General features: G+C 42.6%; 1 protein-coding gene across 1 annotated transcript; it reads left to right on the top strand.

Annotated features, from left to right (window-relative positions):
- The first annotated feature begins 5,436 nt into the window (after positions 1–5,436).
- Positions 5,437–24,471, top strand: LOC118419995 (short transient receptor potential channel 4-like). Its single transcript, XM_035826697.1, has 15 exons — positions 5,437–5,620; positions 13,979–14,128; positions 14,544–14,692; positions 15,385–15,592; positions 16,205–16,390; positions 16,955–17,120; positions 17,783–17,922; positions 18,424–18,582; positions 18,958–19,151; positions 20,207–20,414; positions 20,951–21,151; positions 21,419–21,460; positions 21,759–21,825; positions 22,147–22,739; positions 23,070–24,471. Exons 1-15 carry the CDS (start codon positions 5,597–5,599, stop codon positions 23,184–23,186), a joined length of 2,604 nt encoding a protein of 867 aa, XP_035682590.1. The 5' UTR covers positions 5,437–5,596; the 3' UTR covers positions 23,187–24,471.

Raw genomic sequence — 24,471 nt, 5'->3', positions numbered from 1 at the left:
AAACTGTTATTTCCTGCAACTTTGGCGCTTGTTCAAGTATCTGACATAATACCACATAATGAGCTCTAAAATATCGTGAACATCGATATACTGCGCTGTTGTTCTTCTCTAGATTTATAAATCATGGTATTTGAATAACGAATACATATAAACTTGTCACACAATTCTGAGGTTTGCAATTTTCTCTCTCCCGGTGAATTTCACTGTAGACGTATATGCAACAGTATCATACTTTTAATAGTTGTCAAAGTTTCACCCGTCATTTCCATACACATTATAAAGCACTCACCAAAAAGCTTCAGTCCTCTGAGCGTTCTCAAGTTGGAATGACCCGAAGCCTATGTCACGTGACCTGAACGGAAGTTTGATTTCAGCAAGGTACCCATCTAGCAGTCGGTATAGCACCCCCCCCCCCCGTCTCTGTTTATGGATGATTGATGGGTTATGCCCATGATGTAGATGTCCTGTCTGTAACTCATTTTTAGCTATTAATAGTTTCAGAGAGACTCAAGGGTCTTGTTCTATTTCCAGTTTGCCATTTTCTTTGCTGTTGCATTCCCATTACCCCCTGGTGTTCCTATCAGCGTGTGCCTAACAGACCCGATCCACGGACCATGTATTCATTGATGAGTGCTAAGTTTGGATTATAGACACGTCTGGGGCGGCTCCGGGTCTGATCTCTGAACTCCGCCGTCTCGAGGTAGGATGGCTATGGCCAGTCACGTAGCTTGTATGAAGCAATAGCAACTCGGAGATTTTGCATGGGAACTCTTACATAATTACGAGTGGTCCTAATCATACGTGTACTTGTTTCGATCCTCAAGAAGCCTCCATAGTGACCATTTGGTGGTAGAAATATAGTTACGATGGGGCATGTCTCATGTCGATGCTCTATTCATATCTAAATTTAGAATGCAGACAAGGCAGTCCACAAAATGTGGAGTCGAAAAGGCCCATAGACGCCAATCATTTGAAATGTCCTTAACGAGAACATCCCAGTGAATACAAAGAATACGTCTGGCTCTTCAGACAATAGGACTAGGAGAGGTCGACTTTTCATTATATAAATCTATTATGTTTGTGCTATCATGTAAAGGTTTCATGATAATCGTCTGACTCTTTCTTCAAGGTTAATGGTTGCTTCATTTGTACATTGCTGTTCTGATAACTCAGCGTGGCAGCCTTCAGTGAAAATGTATGATACAAATCACACATAAAATAGAACTGATCACAAACGTCTAACTACCGATCAAACTATTAATCAATCGAAGAAATGTATTATTTGTAAAATCATGAGGCGTTCAGCAAGAAGCTCAATTACATCTCCTGGCGCAAAGCGTGACTGCATTTAGAATATTTAACCCTCAAGCACCGGACCTTTTTTTGCGACTAAAATGACCGAGTGGGGTCCAAACGGACCCCAAAATGTTTTGTTCATAAAATCTCAGTAGCATTTCTTATCGGCGATCATTGTATATACTTTGCTTCGTCAATGTAAGTGGAAGATTTTGAGATGTTAAGGTGTTGCTAATTCCAACTCATTATCATAATTTATGCAAAAGTTCAGATTCTAACAGGCATAATTTTGCCAAAATTTGACAATTTCAATTTAAACAAGGTTTTCTTGGTAAACTACACCTGTTTTCTGACAACAATTAAATTCTATGAAATTCAATGTAATTTTCATGACTTAAATTTTATAATTTATGCTAATTTCATGACGTCATTGGTCAAAATCCAAGATGGCCGCCCTGATTAGGTAAATGACGTCATAATGTCGTCACATTACATGTTGATGACACAGAAATTTTTGTGATGATTTAGGTTTACAATCTTATTTTTGTCTGAAAGATTGGTAGTCATACTGTAAGTGGTTAAGGAGTTAGCCTCCAAAGTTTGTTTAAAAAACTGCACATTTTTGCTGGGGTCCGTTTGGACCCCAGACGGACTGAACACATACTTTCTTTATAATTTCCACATTAGTGTACCAATCTTTGCAAAAACTTAGGAGAAGGTATAAGAGATATTGACTGACAAAGTCACGGAAGGATATTTTCTTCAGATCAAAAATGTTCAAATGGCACTTCAAAATGTACTCCTGGGGTCCAAATGGACCCCACTCGGGTGTTTGAGGTTTACAAATTGTTGATTACACTTGACGAACTGAATTAAAATATTTTTTCATTAAACACGCAGGTTAAAATGCAAACTAAATGCATAAAAACCTAAGGATTTATAAGTCAATTGCATCAGAATATCACAGAGCATGGTTTCAAGTGGATAGAAACACCATCGCTATCATGCAACTAAACTTATCTCAAGAAAAAGGGAAAATAATGGGGATCTAAAGCGCAATATAGCAAGTGTCATTGCTTCTGACATAGACATAGACATAGATACTGGTAATTATTGCAGCAGTTGACGCTGGTTGAAAGAGGAACGTTATCTTTTCCCCCAGCACATGTAATCTGTAACACATCCATCTTAACCTGCATCAGTGATGAGGATGGGTGTTTGTAAATCTCTCCGGCCTGCGGCGAAGTCAGTTTTCCTTTGTCGTGGGGAATTGGATCCGCGGAAGGATTAAGCACAGATAGACGAAATGTAATGAAATCGCACAGCTTTGGGCTACAGCATTATGTCTTCACGTCAAAGGCAATCAAAAAGTGAAAACCACAATGGAGGATAGGCACACAGTGCATGATAAATGCGCCTGCAGAGTGAGCTGAGATTCTCTCTCGGCGAACGGCCTTGTGGTTATATCCAGGGGGCACGCTTGAGCGGCGATAGACACATAAATTGTTCTTATTTTTGGCAGGTCGATTTCCAAACTGCCAAGAAATCATATCAATCTTGCACTTTTCAATCCGTGCGATGAAGTTAAGGTCCTAACGCTTGGCTGCTGAACCTATATATGAGATGGTCACAAGCTTCTATGACTACTACATCATGTAAATGATGATAGGGGAGTAGCCATTTGTAATGCTTACCTTAAGAGTTTGGCTATGCCATTTGTCTTAAGGTATTATCTGTAAGAGCATCTTTAGCCGTTTGCAGGATTGAACTGTTGCCATCTCATCATTACTAGGGCCACACTGAAAGGCTTAGACAATGGCTGTTAACCTTGGATAAACTACTTTTTGGCCTTGCTGTTCTCACCTACTTAATATGAAGAAGAAAAAAACATTTTTGACATTGATTTTCTCTCGTAATTTCCTGCGGCTGTCGCTAACGCCTGTTTATGGGTCTTTACATACAGCCTCTACCAACGCGCTGTTTTATCTGTAATTGTCAGGTATGCCGGTGTTGTGCAGTCTTAGCGCAAATGTTGACAAATTACTCCCCACTTCTACGAGGCTGCTTCGAGCTTTCCCCAAAGACCACAGATCGTTGGTTTTTACACCTCCATTGTGAGGGGACTTACATGTAGTCATAATATTTCTGCATTGTTGCATATAAAAAAAACTTGCAGCATAATGACTTTATGAAATAAAATGCGTCTGAAGACAAAGGTAATGACAAAAATCACGGTTGAACAGTCAGTGAACAAGTAGAATGTGGTAGGGAATATGATTAATAATCTTAATTACTTCTTGCAGAAAAGGCAGTTGAACGGACATTGTTCAAGCTGGCCACGGCCAGTTCCACGGCCATGAAAGTCAGCAATCCACTGCTACTGGTAAATCAACATTGATTGCACAAAAGTCAAACCAGACACAATTCATGGCAAATTATAGGGCAATTATGCAATATGGTAGTGTCAGCTATACTGATTGAGCATTTCAAATGTTAAAAAAAACACTCTGTATAGTGCATGAGTCAGCGCAAAGACGAGCCACATGACATCATCTCAGAGTAACCACATTCCAAACCTATATAGATGTATCAAGTTTAATTTATGTTCTACTTAATACGGTTTGTCTTAAGGCTTAATCTTTTGTTTTACTTTTAGTATACGTTAACCATTTGAGTTGATTATGTGTACTTTTTAAGAAGTGTACATGCATGTGTGCGTTGTCACTCAATATCAGCTATTAAAGCTGCCTAGGTTTGCCATTTATTGAAATTGCAGACAAAGTAGTCTGCAATTTCAATAAATCTTAATCTAAGTACCACAACATTAACGATGTCCAAATCTCAACAGTATACGACAACTGATACAAACCATGATGTTAACGCCGTGTGAACTTTGGCTAAGTACTATGAAATCAGTCTAAAGCCTATCCAATCCGCGTAAATCAGTGCAAAGACGTCGACGAGCTACATAAATCTTCAGATTGTACCAACGTCAAATATGTTTATAACACGCTCTGGCAAGCCTGCAAATGCGTGTCCCAAATGACTAATGAGATTGAACTATAGCTTCGAAGTACTTGTGCATATATCCCGGTCCCTGTAGACCATCACGTAGTCAGGACACGACTGGAGCACAATGGAGAGCTCACTATCAGACTAATCATGAGGCGGGGTTACGTCGGTCCTGCTCTCATCAAAGGGAAACTACAAGTATCCATTCTGCAGCAATCTGAATGCTAAGTCTCCCACAAGCTGAGCCGCACACACATGTATTAGTGGTGATATGTCGTACACAATGCCTTCCCACCACTCCATCAACAATAATGAATGGTTTTCTGTGGCAACGTTTAATTGCTCTGCCTGGTTTCTATTAAGGAGGCGGCAGACGATAGTAATAAATGATAGCAAAGCACATCTATCAGAAGGCAACCTCTTCCAGACGTTATTATGGTACAGACCAGACGTATTCTTGATATTCCCTTAGATGTATTCTCTTAGATGTTGTAATGCTCTCAAGCAAAGTTAATATTCTATTTCTTTTATGTCTTTTGTTATTACTATTTATTTTCCTTTTAACGCCTGATTGTATATTCTATTGAAATTTTACAAAGACGAAAGTCTTTGGCTAAAGATTATCTCAATGAATTTAGATTTAAAGATAAAGGTAGATCTTAGAGGTAAAGTTAGTCCCAAAATTAAGCCTTTCTGGCGCCAAAGGCAGACTGGGGGTGTTACACATCGTGTCTAGCGCACGCTATCCTAACCGGGGTCAGGTACCCATTTGTACACCTGTGTGGAGTGAGAAAACTCTTGTTAAGTACCTTGCCCATGGGCTTAACATCAGTGACATGCCTTGGGTTTGGGCCCAGGACGTCTATGTTTTGAGCCAAACACCTTTACCGTCACGCTGACACGATCCACGAGGTAAACATACGAAAATGGAAAATATTTAAAAGCTTAACGCCTAAGCACAGGTGGCCTGCACGTCTAGTCTGCTGTGTCTGCATGCTAGATGAGTGGAGAGCATTAACATGACACATGCGTCATCATAACCACATTAGGTCTGCTTCGGTAAGGATGTGGATGAATTAAGAATCGTCAGCGCGAATGTTGTCTTGAACAGAGATCGCTTCGAGTTAAACACTGAATTTGGAAGTATTTTCACTGTACGGAATCGAGACGATGGTTTCTGAGGGCAGCTTTGGAGATACTGTCCAAAGGAAAAGCCTTAATGTGGGAAAATAACATCGTTGAAAAGGCCGTGGCGTTTTTGTAACTACAGTACGTACATGGAGACCATATGTTAGGGGAAGCACCCATGAAGGTAGGGTCTGACTTACTGACTGACTTTTTATTGCAGTGAATTCCACTAATCTGTGTGTCTAGATTTGACAAAGGAAAATTAAACAAAATTTGTGCTAAATATTTTTCTAAGGTTTAACACAAAAACAGTTGGTAGATGGGCAGTTACATATGCACGGATCGATGTACGCCCACGGATTTTGCTCATGTGCCGGAGGCAAAACACACATCGGTGCCGTGTTACTTGTTTAGTTAGATTGAAATGATTCCTGTACTTGTACGATTGTAGACCTCGTTTTTCTACTTCATTAGAAAGACAGCTGTGGACAGAATTCGGGCACTATAGTAGACAATAAGGACTAATACAACTGTCTATGACACTGTATAACAAACTTGTTTGATACGCAACCAGGTGTTTCTGTAATCGACGCTTCAGTGAAGGTCTGTCACGTTTCTCTGGGCACTACTGACTAGTTCACATTGCATTGCAGCCTACATGTATTTGTCGCTGTTTACGTACAAATGCATTCCCAAAATATTTACATATATACATAAATTTCTTACTTGTTATTCGATAAGGTCTCATCATCACTTTGAGTGGCCTGTATCCTCTTGGGAACCATCCTCCGCCATTCCAGGCGGTTCTGGGCCATCTTTTCTACGTCACACAGCTTCAGATTGCTGTTTCCTGTGGACTGTAGTCATTCTGGCAATGTTGGTCCATGTCTCTCTGGGTCTTCCCATGGTTCGGATTCCAGTCCTGGAGGAATCTGGGCTCTTTCTTTAGGCATCGTTAAGACGTGGCCTAGCCACCTGAATCTGCTGGCCGCTACAATAGCTTCAATGCTCGTTGTATACATAGATAGGTGATCAATTTAGTTGATTAGTCACTATATTGCATTAGTTAAGACTTTTGAATAGAATCTTAACTCCTAGAAAAGTGAAATGTACTTTTTTTTTACCAGGTAGTGAATGTATGTATACACTCTTGGTAGGTTTGTCCTGAAATAGAGATCAGCATTTCATTAGTATCACAGACTCTTCCCGCGGGGCTCTGTCTTATCTGTGGCAAATGAAATCATGAGCCCAAATGAACTTTGTGTGTATGATTTATCTTGGTTGATAGCGATGATTAAAAGTTCTAATAATGGAGTATGAATGCATGTATACATGTATGTAGGACATTGCGGTTGTATCTAGGGTACCAGGTCAATTGCCTGTTTCGTCTTGCTTTTCTGTACCTAAGTAGACGATAAAGCTTTATATGCTGTGCGTTTGTATTTGTGTTTCACACTTGCGGATATATTTTAGTCCGTATGAGGTCCGTATGAAATTCTTAGCTTACAAGTGACCCCACCTTAACATCCAGGACGATGTCACGTACTGGTTTTATGCAGCACCATTTCATTTGATACATACCTACGACAAGGCAATCAAGATGGCAGACTTTCCCACCCTTTTTTAGACCCTTCTAGTCCAACAGACAAAACATCATTCAGGATGTAATGTAACGCCGCATCCTGTACAATCACAATCCCAGAATTGTACATTCAGATGTAACTAAAACAGCCCTGGTTCGAAGTAATGACATTACATCGTCTTCATTGCCTATTGCCCTATATCCCTACATACTGTTTATGTCTTACTGTGCCCATCGCTCTTCAGATGTGCAATATGGCTGGAAGTCTGGAGTATTTGAAGGATGTGTCTTTATGTTTATTCAATTGATGGCTTCGTTACACAGCAACACTATCAAGTATAAATTAACAATTGTATGTTTGCTACCCTTAAGCAACAGATGGGAGGTGATCCCAATATTTGTGCAGTCATTCTGTACCTGTTGTATATGTATAATTAGTACAGCCGTCCTTCTGCTTAACACATCAGTTTAATGTTTTCAATCAATTAATCAAATAATTAATCATTGGCGGCCGTCTCCGAATGGCAACAGCAGGGAATCATTTTTTATTATCATTTGCTTATTAGAATACACAGCTCATGATGACTATATTAAAACATGCAGGCCGGGCCAGAAGTCTTGTAGTTTTGGGACGGCCTTCATATACAGAGAATTTAAGTTAAGTGTTCTAGCTGTACTTTTCATAATAATATGTAGATGCATATTCCACAAAAGATGATAACACGTTTAGAAACAATCCAGTAACATTTGAACCATTCGAATAATTATGTTCATTTGGTTATATTTCAATACTTTACATACACGTGGGTCAGTTGTACAACCTTGCCGTGGATAGTCTTTTCATAAACAGTACTAGTACAGTACACTGTTAAGTTCTGACGAGCTCAAACCGATAGATAAAAGCATCTACAGTGGAAAATAGTGGTAATGTCCCTCTTCAGAACAAATGCAGCTTTACGTCCAGCTTCCAGACACAAGGTAATAATAACGGACCTTTGTTAACCCTGAGTCGATATTTTGATCCTCCGGCTTTATAAATACCTATATTTAGCCGAGCTCTATTGAGATCATTTCGGTCCGTACCAACACAGCATGTGTATGCGCATCTTGTCCATTAAGGCCCCTTTCCACTAGACGGCGATCGCGCTGCGCTCTCACTACGACCTGAATAGGCTATTTATATCCTTCGCTCTCACACTGGGTATATCATACAAAATCTAAAAGTGTGAACGAGAAGACGACAATATTCGTTTCTTTTCTGTACAATTCGTTGAGCGATATGTCAAATTTTAGGTCGCAGAAAAAGCGCTGCGAGAGCGCGGTCCTCGTGAAAAGGGGGTATTATACCCCTGTCACATTATCCACGATCTTCGGGCGTATCGATGGAAGATCGGGCGTATTTAAGATCGACAGATGTTTGCGCGTATTTTTCACCTGAAAACCGTCCGTCACATATAGACCATACTTTGTACCTTGTACAATTGTTGTGTAATAAAGTTATTATTATAAGTGAGGCTCGGGCGATTGCCGCAGGATCGTCGTCCGATCGATTTTCGCCAAATGTGACAGGGATATAAGTACCGTTGAGCGATATGTCAAATTTTGGGTCGCAGAGAGAGCGCTGCGAAAGCGCCGTCCTAGTGAAAAGGGGGTATAAGGAATGTTTATGCCGGGCCGTCTGTCGGCATTTCACCTTTCCCGGCACCGATTCACCTTTCCGCGCCACCGATCAGCAGCCATCAGCGGCACGGCTGATCCCTCGCCCCGTGTTCACCCCGGGCTTACAGCGGGTAAACAGGTCTGACCTGCTGTCGACATCATCAGTTCCAGCGCCTTCATGATTTCCCTACGCACTACACGGTTGCACAAGGGGGCGGCCATGAAGTACCGGCTTCCTTCAAAACGACATCATCAGTTCCAGCTCCTTTATGATTTCCCTGCAAACTACACGATTCCACAAGGGGACCGGCCATGAAGTACAGGCTTCCTTCAAAACGACATAAGATTTCACTGCGCACTGCACGGTTCCACAAGGGACCGGCCATGAAGTACATGCTTCCTTCAAAACGAAATAGTCAAGGAAAATTATTGCCTATTTCACACCAGAGAGCAGTTACTAAAGCAACTAGATATGATACTGGAAACGGCCAGTTGAACCCGTACGTAATCTTGTAATCTGGATGAATTTGATGTTTGAAACAGCCATTGTATAAATCAATAACATCAATGCCAAGGACTCCACTGCCTACGTAGGGTGGATCCGAACTAGAACCGAACTAGAAGTAATAAGAGAGGCAACCAAGCGGTAACTTGGAGGAGGACAGAGGAGCGGGACATTGTAGAGTTGGTCGCGGGTGGAATGGGATAATACACCCACTTGTAGCAGCTAACGAATGATACCAGAGAACAATGGCGGCCTGCCTCAGTGCATTGACATACTGTAATTCCTGATTTTTTCACTGTAATGTTATGTTCACTGTTTTCACGGTGACGACTGTAACGTGAACTTATCATTACCGATAAATAATTCACAGACTTTTTTCATGTGCACTTGCCTCGACAGTGAACATATAGTTCCGAGAACAAGTTCAATTTTCTCAGACCGTGAAAATTTGGTACCGTGAAGATAAAGTGATTTACAGTAATCACATCATCATCGTCATCATTATCATTGCACTGACTTGCAGCAAAAATGGGGATACTGATAATGGTAATGATGACGATGATGATGTGATTATGTGACGATGACGATGATGATGATGATGATGAAGATAATGGAGATAATGATGATGAAGATCATGATGATAATGATCATCACTATCATGATGATTATGATGATGGTGGTGGTTGTAATGATGATGATGTAATGATGATGATGATAAAGATGATTATGATGATGATTATTACATAGAGCCGCTAACAAACAGTATACTACCAACGGAGAAATGTTAGTGGTTTTATGTTCGTGGTTTAAGACCGCCGCGAAGATATTTGTTATGTTGCCCGTCTACCTCATTGTTCCAACTGCGAACATAAAACCCCCGCACGGTTTAATCAATTTACACCTGCCAGGAAATTAATTCTTACAAACCGCTAAAGCCGTTTACAAATATCGAGTAATCTTTATTGCAAATTCATGCGCAAAGGCTAATTGCAGGTATACATGGAAATACAATGATAGTATACAACGCGTCACAGCTGGAGTTTCAACCGAGAACGTCAAAACGTCGCGCGGTTTCCTCAATTTTCACCTACCAAGAAATTAATTCTTACAAAGCCTTTTGAAAATATGTGCTTAATTTTTGACGCGTGAAAACGCGTCACAGCTGGAGTGCACGCGTTACACATTCCACATTTTTTATTGATCAACAAAGTGCAGTACAGTACAGGACAGGACAGAGGGGTGATGTACTTAAGCATAATGCTGATATTGACATCACCTCTCCAAAATAAAAAAGATAAGAACTGACAAAGACAAATAAAATAACAATATCAATAACACAAACAATTCATAGCAATTTACAAGTGGTTTACAAATGGTTTGGGTAGTCCGAGATGCATGCATATAGAGGTTATTGTTATAGAATGGTTACTACTAGGTGGTTACAAAGCGTTTAGTATGTACAATATAAGTCTGGGTTAAATGTAAAAAAATGCTGTTTATAGACAATCTTTATTGACACGACAAAAGTACAGCGACTTTCGTAAGGTCTACATGTATAACACTACTTACAGTACAACTTAACACACATATATGGATATCTATAGGTATGGATACATTAACATAAAGGGTCTAGCATGTCATTTACACTATTGGTTCTACGGTATAAACAATCGTGGATATATTTACCTACTTGTACACAGTGAGGATTATCGCCTCCCAGAATGTAGTTAAATTTATCTATCGAACAGAGAGTAGCAAAGTCTTTAGAGCAAGCGGAAAGTAATGTGAACAGCTCTGTGCGTTTATCATTATATCGAGAACAATCCATAACAAAGTGACGTTCGTCTTCGATCTCATTTGGGCAGAATGGACAAAACCTCTGGTCACTTAATTAACAAGATCAAGATCATGAAGGGCTGATTCATGAAGACTGTTGAAATCAAGAGTGTTACCTAATATGTTCTGAAGATTGTACCAGTAGATTCTACGCGCTTGCTCACATAGATGATGATGCACGCATGGCAGCACCCCGCATGAGCCTCGGGTAATCTCTCTGGTAAAACTACTCCGCCTTCTCTATAACAGCTAAAGGTGACCCGATTCCTTCCATCAGATTGTCGATAGTCCGCGAAACGTGCTGAGGGAATATTGCATAGATCGCTGCACCTGAGAGTCTGCGGAGTTCGATCCTCCCCCACTGCGATCCTGATAGGGTTACAGATGCTGTTATTAGGTCACAGCGAGTACATGTTATAGATGGCATCAGCGCCCGCATTGAGTTTCGCTTGGTTGCAAAAAAGACTTTTCGTTTTCCTCTAGAGATGGCCATCATGACAAGAGAATTCCGATAATTACAAAATATATCATGTGGCAGTCTGTAGATGTGTAGACACGACACTAGCGTGGTTGCCTTGACAGTAATAGCCAACTTGGTGAGTGATAGTAGGCTATTTGCCACTCTGTGCACTTACTTCTAGAACACAGGGATAAAAGACATGGTGGCTGTGATACGATATGTTTTGTCGCTTTAATTCTTGTCACTGCGTTTATGGTCTTCACTTTGAAAACGTGGGCCCTTGTTTTGTTTACCTATATTGTTTTTTTGCGTTGTCGTATGAACTTGTTCAGAGGATGTCTTCCATAGAATCAACATGCTGCCCCGCCCTCTTACAGCTACAAAATTGACATGCTGCAGCCTTATACCTGGAGTGTTAAATCTCGCAGCTTGGGTGGATGGATGAAGGCAATGCCAATAGCTATTGGTCCGTGATTGAAAAGTGCCGCACTTTCGACACAGTAAGCAAAAAAAAAGCTCATCATCGACGAGGCTGCAAGCTCTGACTGAAAGGACACTGTGCGATGTTTAGCGATTTGCAGATGTTTGCCTGTTTCCCATGCTCGTCTAATGCAACAACTGAGGGTAGATTTTCTACTGAAAACCTTACTTATATTCTTCGAATCAAATACAACAATGCTACAGACTCAATGCTACAGACAGATTTGATTATATATTCAGATGTAACAACTCCCACAATGCTAAAATAGGTAAATATATAAAAGACTGCTTTGTCATAAGAAAAAATGCCGAAACTCATAATTAGCCCCACTCGATTGTAATACAATATCAATGACTTAGGCCAGCTCTTATTGTTCTAGAAATTAGGATGCCAATTTCATTCTATATTCATAATCTGCATATGTACTAAGTTTGATACTTGTTTTAGTAATTAGGATGATAAGTTTGTTTCTTCTTCTCTTTTTTGCCATACATTGTACCGTGTACGATCGGTGCGCAATAAAGTTCTTCTATTATGTACTGGCTGTAACAACAACTGTGCAATATGAAACTAAAATAAGTGCAAATAAGTCCATGTTGGATTTTCACATATGATGTCATTTAATTAGCATAACTAGTAAATTTGAATCTTGAAAGTTACATTGAATATTTCATGATACATCATTGATGTACGAAAACAACGGAAGTTTAACAAGAAAACCTTGTTTAAATCAAAATTCTCAAATTTTGTGAGAGCCTACTTAGTTAGGCAGTTATACGACGTCAAAGTTGGCGCAGGCACTTTTATCCCCCCGCCCCGGTATAGACAGGGTTAAGGGTTAAATGCCTTGGTGTCTTGATAATCCTTTCATCTTGAACGATGTTATTTTAGTGTGTTTCGACCTATTGCAACCTTTTGTCAAACCGCAGATCAACTCTCTTTGAAATTGGGTGACCTTCAGGCGAACTGCAAAGTCCGCCAAAGGTCAAAATGTGATTCCAACTTGGAAAAGAAAATTTCAAATCGAGTACACATATCAGTAGGAGTAAAGAGTACCCCGGGGTATATCAGTGGATTAAGACTCGGTTCCATGTACAGCGCCACGGGTAATTACTGTCTTATGGAATCCGCTTGAGTAGGTGCCAACTGGCAGCATCTCCAAATCCTCGCGCTTTACTCTCATCAATTGCAGGCTCTCGAACCTCCCCGAATCATTATCATTATGTGTAGGGAGTGGTTGGGTCGTGCATGTTTATTACAGCAAAGTGTGCTTTGTAACATAGTGTCGCACAATTGCTAGGGTTTTTACCCTAGAGGTTTTTACCCCACCGAGTTGTTGCGGGAGGATCTAAGGTACAAGGTAAGGCTCTGGGTTCGAACCCCTACCTTATATTACCGAATTTTGTGCCCTTTGGACAGACACTTGACACGACTTTCCTCACTTCACTCTGGTAAAATGACTACCTAGCGTCTGTCTGGGCCGTCCCTCAGATAGGACGTTTGATGGATGTTCCGTGCTTAAGGAAAGCCACACCTCAAGCACGTTAAAGAACCTACTGCACTTAGCGAAAAGGGGTCCTTCTCGGTGTGAGAGGGTCATATCCATACAGTACAATTTTCTGTGGCAATTCATGTCGTATTGAAGTCACTAGGCGTTGATTACAGGCTGCCATTGCAGACCCTTGAGATTCTTTTCTACTTGCTTTGGACAAACGAGGACAATGTGGCACTGCACTCAGCTAGTAACTTATATTAACAGTGCCACATAGCATACACGGTACAGACAGAAGATAAAGGTAGTCTTTTCTTTTACCTCCCCGACCGAAGTCAGGTACCCATTTTAACACCTGGGTGAAGTGAGGAAGGTCGTGTTAAGTGTCTTTCCCAAGGGCACAACGTCCGGGACGGCAGGGATCGAACTCAGGAACTCTAGATTCCGAGCCGAATGGTCTACCAGTTACGCCACGCCCGAGCCTTGAGATTTAGCCCGGCCGACTGATCGTATCGCTCTTGTTGCAGATGAAGTACGTCCAAAAAGAGTCCGACTTCACGGAAGACATGACGCCCATCATCCTAGCCGCGCACAAGAACAACTACGAGATCCTCAAGCTGCTTCTACAGAAGGGACATCCCATCCCCAAACCTCACGACGTCAGGTGCACGTGCAACGTAAGTAGCACAGGCTTGACTGTATGCTATTTCGTTTTTACAAAACTGTCTGTTGACGAGAGAACATGTAGATAATGTACAGGTAAAGCAGTGGAAGATGAGCAATACAGTTCTGAAAGAAGTAGATATATTATTCCTAGAAATCTACAAAAATTTCCCCACCTTTTTGCACCTTAACGACCAACTTGTGTTGCTTATGTCGTCCATCTCCCACATCACATGGGAGTCACCCCCCCCCCAGATTGTCCAGATAGAAATAGATTTTTAACAGTTTTTATTTCCCTTTTAATTATCTATTTGCTTCATCATTATTCTTTTTTAAGTCTACTATTCTGTATACTGCTGTTTTACTTTGCAATTGCCCTCTTGCATGATCTTGCAATTAAATAAAACATTTGATATTTCGTCCCTACAGGAGTGCGCTGAAGGTTACCGTACCGACGCCCTGAGACACTCCCGGCAGAGGCTGAACGTGTACCGAGCGCTGGCCAGCCCCAGCCTCATCATGCTGTCCAGTGATGACCCCATCCTCACAGCGTTTCAACTCAGCTGGGAGCTCAGGGGGTCGGTAACAACACGGTTGTTCAACTCTTTTCATCATCAGTTTCTTGCGAAGACGTTTCTTTTAACGTATAACATTTTGCAGGTAGCATTTTACCTTAATGGTGGTATGGCCTAAATTACTAGTACTTGAAGTTTCTTTTTTGGACGTATACAAAATATCGGTGATAAAAGTATCCCCGTTATGTAACTGAAACACCAGAACAATACAAACAATCTTGAAATATTTACGCCTCCTTTATCTAGTACTGCAAAGGATTGTGGATTGTGTCAAAGGTCAAGGCCCCTGAGAAGAAAAATATCTAAAGGATGGCTAGACAAAGAATTGTTAGGGGCATTGCATTGGAGTTTTGACCACAATGCTTAACGGCGTCTGCACAAGCGCACTCAGAATTGTGGTTTGGTTTATTACGTGTAGATAATGACCAACATGCGAGTTCAAGTCAGGCCAAAAGTTAAATGCACCACAACAAGCGGCAATTTCTTCTCAAGTGACTTTTGATCACGGTTCGCAATGACGCCTGTACATACGCACTAAGACTTGTGAGTTGGTTTATTAGATAATGACCAACAAACGAGATCAATTCAGGTTAAACTTGAATGCACCACAGCTTGTTAGCTGCAATCACTTCTTAACTCGAGCTGAACATGTGTTTCAAGTACTCCGTACTGACTAATACGACCTCTTCACCCAGGCTGTCGACCTTAGAGAACGAGTTCAAGTCGGAGTACGAGCAGCTGTCCAAGCAGTGTAAGAAGTTTGCCTCGGACCTGCTGAGCCACACGCGGGGCACGAGGGAACTGCAGGTCATTCTCAACCACTCGGACGACATGGTGGAGTCCGCCACCAGCAGCAACTCACTGGCCAGGCTCAAACTCGCCATCAAATACCACCAGAAAGAGGTCAGTTTGCAAGAGTTATGGTCATGTTAGGAGTCTGACCGTGTCCAAAATCATATCCAGGCGCTTGAGAAACTGCTTTTTGGCGCATGTTAGGAGTTATATTTTCTTTTTTTAAATTCCATCAAATCTCTTCTTTGACCTGTTTTAATTTGTAAAGGAAAACAAATCTGAACGAATGTCTTTCACCTGATATAAAGTGCTTTCAACTAAATTCTACCTGTCGGCATTTCCGCATGTACATCTATTTTCAACTGCACTGACAGGACTGACAGGAAAGGGGTTGAAAATTCCCAGACTCAGTAATTTTTAGTTACCTCCGTCAAAAAAGAAGACATTGTTTTTAATGTGCCATTTTGTATGTTTTATGTCTGTTTGTCTGTGTGTTTGTGTTTTCGGATATTTATTTTCAGCGTAACTTAAGAACCGTTGGATGGATCTTAAGGATATTTGTTATGTGGCCGTGGACCAAGGGTTGGGAGGACAAAGGTCAAGGTCGATTTTGGGCCCCCAAGTTTGTGGCTTTGGTACTGCAGCATAACTTCAACTTTTGTATCTTTGTCCTAGACATACTATTGTCTTATTACCATATATTCTACCATCTCCCCACCCCAGTTCGTGTCTCAGCCCAACTGTCAGCAGCTGCTGTCGTCCATGTGGTACGAGGGTTTCCCGTCATGGCGGCGGAAGCACTGGGCCGTCAAGGTCCTCATCTGCGCCTCCATCGCCCTGGCCTTCCCGCTGCTTGGCATCTGCTACCTCTGCGCACCCAAAAGCTCACTGGGCAAGCTTATACGGAAGGTAAAGCCTGGTTGTGTTTTACAATCTCGCAATCTGCCAGGGGCTTGTTAGGCCTCCTTCTTAAGAGCAGGTCTTGTCTCTGTCACTTTATCTATATTACCAGGTTACATACGACGCCTCATAACCTGTTTTTCAGGCAGTCCTGGAACTAACATGAAAATGATGTCGTAGATACTTGTCGTGGCGGTTCTGTCACTTTAGTCTTCTCACCCAGGCGTTCCTAAAGATTTAATCTACAATATTCAGTTCCCGGACTGACGCTTTGGCCATCCTTATCAAAGCTGGCCCAATGACTTTTGTGTCGTGATCTTCTGGAAGCAGCGAGCTTTTCTCCTAAATCATTTAGTCTTCCCCTCCCCAGCCGTTCCTGAAGTTCATCTGCCACACGACGTCGTACCTGTTCTTCCTGGCGCTACTGTTTAAAAAGAAAACAAAAATATGGCAGCATTATCGATATCACCGTATACTGCAGTAAACTCTGCAACAACATCATAACAAAATGAACCACAATTACGATAGCATAGGTATGCAGTGTAACCTTTATCTTGCTTCCTTCTCCCGCAGCCGTTCCTGAAGTTCATCTGCCACACGACGTCGTACCTGTTCTTCCTGGCTCTGCTGTACCTGGCCTCCAACCCCAGCCTGGTGGGGGACGAGGCAGACGACAGGCCTGACCAGCAGGGGCCGGTCCCCAACACCGTGGAGTGGATGATCTTCGTCTGGGTCCTGGGTAAGTACAGACTATACATGTATATATATATATATATATATATATATATATAGAGAGAGAGAGAGAGATGACAGGCCCGACCAGCAGGGGCCCGTACCCAACACTGTGGAGTGGATGATCTTCGTCTGGGTCCTGGGTACGTACAGACTATACATGTATATATATAGAGAGACGACAGGTCCGACCAGCAGAGCCCGTACCCAACACCGTGGAGTGGATGATCTTCGTCTGGGTCCTGGGTACGTACGTACAGACTAGGCTGATCCATTCACGTTTCTATCAGTGAGACCCTTTTCCATCAGTACTGTTCATATCACTAGTAGTCTTACTGCCATTACCTTTTAAGTCAGGAGAATTGGGACAAACCCTACAATATAAATGTAGGTGTATTGGTGCTGACAAGGACCAATTATTTTCAGACTCAGAGCTGTCTGTTAGCATAATGTTGGAGACCATGTTGACTGGTACACGAAGTTGTAGTGACAGACAACCTATGCTCCTAGCGGATTTTTGTAGACAGAATGAATCATGAGCACTTTTCGTTCCTCAAGGTTGACCGAGCGAAATTTGTACTGTCTGTTGTGCCAAAAATCTTTTATTACCTTTTTCTTTAAATCAGTTTTCAAGAGATAAACAAACAAAACCATTTTGTAACGCTGCAGGAATGATCTGGGGAGAGATCAAACAGTTATGGGAAGCGGGACTGAAGGAGTACATCAGCGACCAGTGGAACGTCATGGACTTCATCATGAACTCTCTCTACGTGGCCACCATCGCGCTGAGAGTCGTCTCTTACATCAAGGTCAGTGGGTGTTTGTTTGTATGTCTTATTTGTATTTTATTGTTTCTTTATTTAGACTTCATGATAAACTTACTGTTCCTAGCTACCATCGCCCTTAGAGTAGGCTCTTATTGTGATAAAGTGGGATTATTGCGCTAGGTTTATAAAAGATAATCAATTGGGCAGTTTTTCATAGTTATTTGGAATTTACCTGATACTGATGATTAACTGTGGGGAGAGAAGTCGATGAACTGTTCTCCAACTAGATCTCCATTGCATATCAATTCTTAGTTAGGATAATTATACAGTAAAACCTGCTCTCCGACGAGATCTCTGTAGTGTCACTGACAAAAGGTCTGAACGTCTGACTGTTTCCAAAATCATATTCAGTTGCTTGGGTGATTTGTATTTGGCATTACAGCCAGTTTTGGTGTTGGTTAGGTAAAGTTTAGTTTTTTCCACATCGACATTTTATGATCTAAATAAAACAAATGATTAACTATTCACGTTTGTTGCATCCAGTTTAAAGACGAGACGCTGACCGGTATCCATCCGCGCTCCACGTGGCAGGCGGATCACCCCACCCTCGTGGCGGAAGGTCTCTTCGCTACAGCAAACATCTTCAGTTCGCTCAGGGTCATCTTTCTATTCACCTCCAATTCCCACCTAGGACCACTACAGGTAGCAATTCTTCTTACATTTTTCTACCTGGTATTCAATTATTTCGACTTTTTGACCGAAAATACTCCTATTTGCTGCCCACATCCGAATCTAAGTTAGCATAGAGTAACATTCGTCAATCAATTTTTGTACAATGTTTGTTTTACTCACTTTGTTGAGTCACTGTAAATATGACTTAGGAAGGCCAATTTCTTGACGTTATTGCACATCCATTGTTTGAAAGTGTTAGATTGTATAGTATTTATCATGATATTTAATGTTACATTTTCTTGTTACATCTGATTGCCTTTTCCACTGATTTACACCGTTGTAATATCATAATTTAAAGGTTTATCGTATTCTCTTCATCTACATCTTTTTCACTCGTTGTTGCAGATATCCTTAGGAAGGATGGGGTTCGACATAGTCAAGGTCCTGTTTATCTACTTCCTGGTGCTGTTTGCCTTTGCGAACGGGCTGAACCAGCTGTACTTCCCGTACAACAACATGAACGGGTCCCTGCAGACGGACGGGAACGACTACTACTGCTACGGCGTGCGCTGTCACGACCAGAACAACGCCTTCTCAAGGTAATTGGCAGGGCTCGAAATACTTTTTTCTGCATACCTAGACTGGTGCAGGTAACATTGAAAATTACCTGCACCAGACAAATTTTACCCGCGCCACTCTGAAATTAGGAAGTATGGATCATACTAACATTGCTAAAGGAACCATTGCTTTTTTTTCTTTTTATACTTAGGTAGTAACAGTCAATGCAGTTAATGACATTCCACCTACACCATACTTAGGATATTTATGTGCAAAACCCAGTACATGGGCCAGTGCAGGTTAAGTGCAGGTAGACATCATAGATACCTGCACAGCTCCAATTTTACCTGCACTAACCTGCATATGCAGGTGGTATTTGGAGCCCTGTTTAACCATATCACGCAATGGCTAGCCGACAGTCAATAAGGGCAGACTTTTGGAGTTAGAAAGATTGAACATATAGTAAGGTTCTTTACGCACAACCAGGGAGTACTTACTTCAAACGTTTCGATGTCTATCAGACACCATCATCAGGGTGGAGTGAATGGAAACTACTTCTTGTTGCTACTTATAGCCGATGTAGGTGGCGCTGCAGCAGCAAGAATACCGTCCCAAACGTGGCTCAGCTCGTATCCCCCCTCGTCTCTGTTGATGATTGGAGCTGATTTTCTGATCCAGACTGCCTCTTTAATCCAGCGTGTTCTTTTGTTTTCCTCTCTTCCGATGACTCTATTATACACAGTTGTTTCTGTTGATATGGTCGGCGACCGCTGCATTTTATGCTTACTGATTTTACGGCCGTTGCTTTGCATTTCGTTTCTAAAAAGCATTTCCATGACACTCCATGCGTAGAGTATAATGGTAAATGCAATATTTTTGATTTGTCGATGTGATACTGCTGTGTATCAAAATATGATTTTGTTTGTCTAAACCAGAAATTATACATACTAGTTGTTTACTCTTCCTTGTCTGGGAGACATCGAAACGCAAGCAAAGTGAGAACAAACTGGTTGCGTAAAATAGTCCTCCTCTATCATAGGATTTAGCTTGTCTAAATCATAACTAATATATGATTTACTTATCCCTCCCTGCCCAGTCTATGGGAAACCCTACAAGCTCTGTTCTGGTCCCTGTTCGGCCTGGTCAACCTGTACGTGACTAAAGTGGAGAACGCGCAGGGATACAAGCACGCCTTCACGGAGTTCGTGGGAACCTGGATGTTCGGGGCCTACAACGTCATCGCTCTGATCGTGCTGCTCAACATGCTCATAGCCATGATGAACAACTCCTATCAACACATAGCGGTGAGACACAGTCTTCATTAACCTCCGAGCTTTGTGGCGTCGTGTGTGGCTTAACTAGTACCTAGAGGTTCCGAGTTCGATGCTCGCTGTGCCCCTGACGTCGGGCCCTTCACTTTACACGACATTCACCTAGGTGTAATCGGTACCTGACTTCGGTCGGAGCCCATAACAAAGTATCTTTACCATCTGTTTGTACTGTGTATGTGGCACTAATAAAATCAGTTACTAACTTGTGAGTACAGTCACTGTGCTACATTGCCCTAGTCTGTCCCATAGCAAATACAATAATCCTAGTTTCACGCAAGCTAATGGCAAGGTGGTCTCGTGGCTAGGTTTTTAACTTTAAATTTGTTGGCTATGTGATCGAATCCTTATTAGACACCAATGCTGTACCACACCGAAACGCACGTAACACCAGGAATGCCCACGGTTTTCAATCCCATGGCGTCCTTATGCTGAATTTTCTCGGGTCTCTATCTAGTCAATGGCCATTTGTGCAAAGTAATAACTGGTGTCTCTACATTAAATACCCATAGGACCACGCAGACACGGAATGGAAGTTCGCACGGACCAAGCTGTGGCTGAGTTACTTTGAAGAAGGCGGAACTCTCCCCCCTCCCTTCAACATCGTCCCCAGCCCCAAGTTCTTCTGGTACACCATCATGTGGGTCAAGAACAGCTGCTCCGAGATCTGCAACTTCAGGAAGAAACAGCTCAACAGGATGAGATCTATAGGGGTGAGATCATCATTTCTGATTGTCTCATCACCAGGTAAGGTCTCAATGAAGAATTAAGCCCTTTCGTTTGTAACAGAAACAAGTTCGAGATGTGCAATTTTAGGAAGAAGCAGCTCAACGGGATAACATCCATAGGGGTAAAATCATTCTTAATCTCATCATTAGCTAGGGTCTCATTGAAGGATTACCTTAAGCTCTTTTAGTTTTATTGTAATTTCCATGTACTGTTCACCGAATAACATCTATATATCACATATTCTACTGCAGAAAATGACGGCTGTCAAGCTCAGAAAAGACATGGCATACAAGGTGAGTGCTGTGTTTTCCCCAAGTCTGAGTTAAGGTTCCAGGGGTAACATAGACGTTGAAAGCAAGGTGAAGATCTGTGAACTAAAATGTGGAGTCAAAGGACTACGATATAATCATACGTAGCTAATCTGAAAATAATGTGACTATGGTCACTAATTCAAATTGCTAAACATCTAAAACCTGGTATGAACCTGCTGTTGTTTTTGTGATAGTTTTTTAATACCTGTGGAATGATTTTGTATTGTAGTATCAGTGCTAGCCTCAGTTCACAGTGCTGTTCTTGTATCGTATCCCACAGGACGTCATACAGAACCTGGTGCGGAGATACATCGCAAACGAGATCAGAGATAGGGAAAGCTCAGAAGGTACGACAGCTTTCAGTAAACTCTTTGTTTTGTTCAACAGTAAAGCCACATTCATATTATTGCCCTGACAATGCCCTGGATGCTGAAAGATTTCCTCTTTTTCTTACTGCCACCCAATACAATGGAATAACGAATCTCATCTTTACTCGTCTTCATTGGGAATTTGACTCGCTTTTTATACTGAACGCGTTGGTTGGCCATGGTGTAAATGAATCCCATGTTATACTGGGATGTCGCCAGGTATCAAAGTATGCACCGTATACAGACACGCTCTAATCCTAACCAATGAGAAACGTCAACAGGTGTTTGTTCCTCCGTCAGGTCTGTGTGAAGACGACATCAACGAGCTGAAGCAGGACATCTCTAGTTTCCGGTACGAGATGCTGGCCCTGCTGAAGTCGGACGGTGGGGAGGGTGGCCCGGACTCGCTGCAGGACGAGCGGCCGTCTCGACGGAAGCGGCGGACGGGCAAGTACAGCCTAGAAGCGCTGTCTCAGCCGCGCTCCCGGTCCATGAACAACCTGGACCGCCTGGAGGAACACCCGGCGGTGGATGAAACGGACTCCGCGAAGGCGTGTCTGTCCCGGCCGCTGGCCGCCGCCGCCGTCAGGTCGGTATTTCCCGTGCTGGAGCAGCGGCAGAGGAACGTGATGAACGGGCAGGTTGCCGGGGCGGCGGACCGGACCTGGTCCCGCGGCAACCCCGGCGGCGGCCTGCAGGACGGCAACCCGCTGCTGCTACAGACCGAGCGGGTGTCCAGCATGGGCAGGATTAGTAGGACATTTGTCACGCTGGCGTCGCCCGTGCTCGGGCGGAGAAGACGGCAGCAGAGGAAGGGTTTAGACGAGGAAGAGGACACGGAGCTGGGCGCCATGTCGCGCACGAACAGGAACTTTGCCAACGAAAACGACATGGTAACTCGTTTGTGACGCATTGCTAAGCTCTTGGACGGAGGATGATAACTCGTCTCTGACGAATTTGGGGAAAGTCCTGCATGCTCTGACGCTCTCACAGACGTTTCCTGTGGCGTCACCCCCTTTGTGGCACCCGCTTTGCCACGTCATCAGATCTTGCATGCTTGTGGTCTCTCACCGCAGTAAATGAGGAGCCGATCAGGTTTCCCTGCATGTTGGAAAACCACCTCTCTCTCAGGACCCATCCATTATAAAGAGAGACGGTTGTAATGAAATGAAGGGAGAGTTTATGTTAATGCTTCAATGGGACGTTTTCTCTTTCTCACGCAGGGGAGCGTCTTCACGTGTGCGCCCATCACCGAAATCGACGACTCTGCAGAAGAAGAGGCTTCTCATGATGAAGAAAACAGCTCGTCAGAATCTGCATCTCGACACGAAGTCGTTTGACGGGGAAAAAGACACACACACCTTTTGCCACGCACCTGTTGAAAGTTGTGTTTTGGCAGATATAGACATTACAGACTGTCCCATAGGATTCACGCGAATGTTTCGATTTCCAGTAGCGAGGATTGTTGCATACTGGAACCGGATTTTACAAAGTTCCTAGGATTTACCTCAGGAAGCCAGCCGAGCGCGCCGGAGTAACGTCTGACCAGGGTGCTGAACGCGGCGCTTTAAGACACACTGTGTGAGGACCTATTCACTTAAGGACTTATTTCTCATCGTGCGGGCGCACTGGAGATGATAGCATCACAGAATGGTTAGCAGAGAGCTGCAGAAGGGTTGAGGAGGGAGACTCTTTACCAGTCTTCTTCACTTCCTCATCTGTTACGATCGTCATGTGTTCTGTGACATTCTTGAAGCCATTTCAGATGGAGAGTTCTAAAGAAATATGCTTACTAGTCTTTTGGGCTGCCCTACACTGATGGAATTGATATTCCGAGGAACACTCCGGGCAAGAGGATAGAACGAATCCGGGCCTCAATGTCTCTTACAGAAACGGAAGTGAGGACGCCATCATCACCATTTTCTCATACACAAGGATTTAAAACTGAAGTCATATTCGTGGAAGATATTTTAAACGTCCTAGGTAGGTTAGAATTTTAAACAAGGGTTTTCTTAGCTTTTACTTCATATGCCAGTGCACGACTGATAACATCATATGACGATGTCGTACAACTCGGAACTTGGGGATGACGACAGCGAAACCTGTTGTCGTTGTGGCAACGTGCGGATGACGTCATCAGAATGTGTTGTGATGACAGTCATGAGAATGTTGATGACGGACAGTGGCGTCATCTGCGTGACTTGATGACATCATCAATTCCGCCTCCAAATTGGAGTTTATTTTAGAGCATGATGGGATTAGGATAGTTTGACCCTTGACCTGCCAAGTTGACCTTTGACCAGCCAACTGTAGTGCCTTTCACGAGTCTGTGCAAAGTGCGTGTTGCTTTCTTACTGTAAATAGTGAAATTTGTACCACAAGCTGCTAATATATAAACGTAACTGTGCTGCGACGCGTTTACTGCGGAGAAAACAACATAACAATGGTCACTTCTTTTCAAAGTAGAAGGTTCTTCTGGAAAGCGCACATCTAACGTTGAACTTTCTCATGTGATAAAAAGAGCACTCTATATCATCATTAGTCTTGAGTAGTTTTAGAGCGTTTTTCTGTGACATCACGAGGGCATCAACATGGAGGCGGCACAGCCGTTTGTATTTCAGTGAA

Source organism: Branchiostoma floridae, chromosome 7 (assembly GCF_000003815.2).
Source record: "Branchiostoma floridae strain S238N-H82 chromosome 7, Bfl_VNyyK, whole genome shotgun sequence".
NCBI lineage: Eukaryota > Metazoa > Chordata > Leptocardii > Amphioxiformes > Branchiostomatidae > Branchiostoma > Branchiostoma floridae.
This window is presented reverse-complemented; position numbering and strand designations above follow the sequence as displayed.

Coding starts and splice junctions, on each gene's coding strand:
- LOC118419995 (XM_035826697.1), top strand. CDS start 5,597: ATGTTAGGGGAAGCACCCATGAAG. Junction 5,621..13,978: donor TAGGGGAAGCACCCATGAAG/GTAGGGTCTGAC, acceptor CTCTTGTTGCAG/ATGAAGTACGTCCAAAAAGA. Junction 17,121..17,782: donor GATCTTCGTCTGGGTCCTGG/GTAAGTACAGAC, acceptor GTAACGCTGCAG/GAATGATCTGGGGAGAGATC.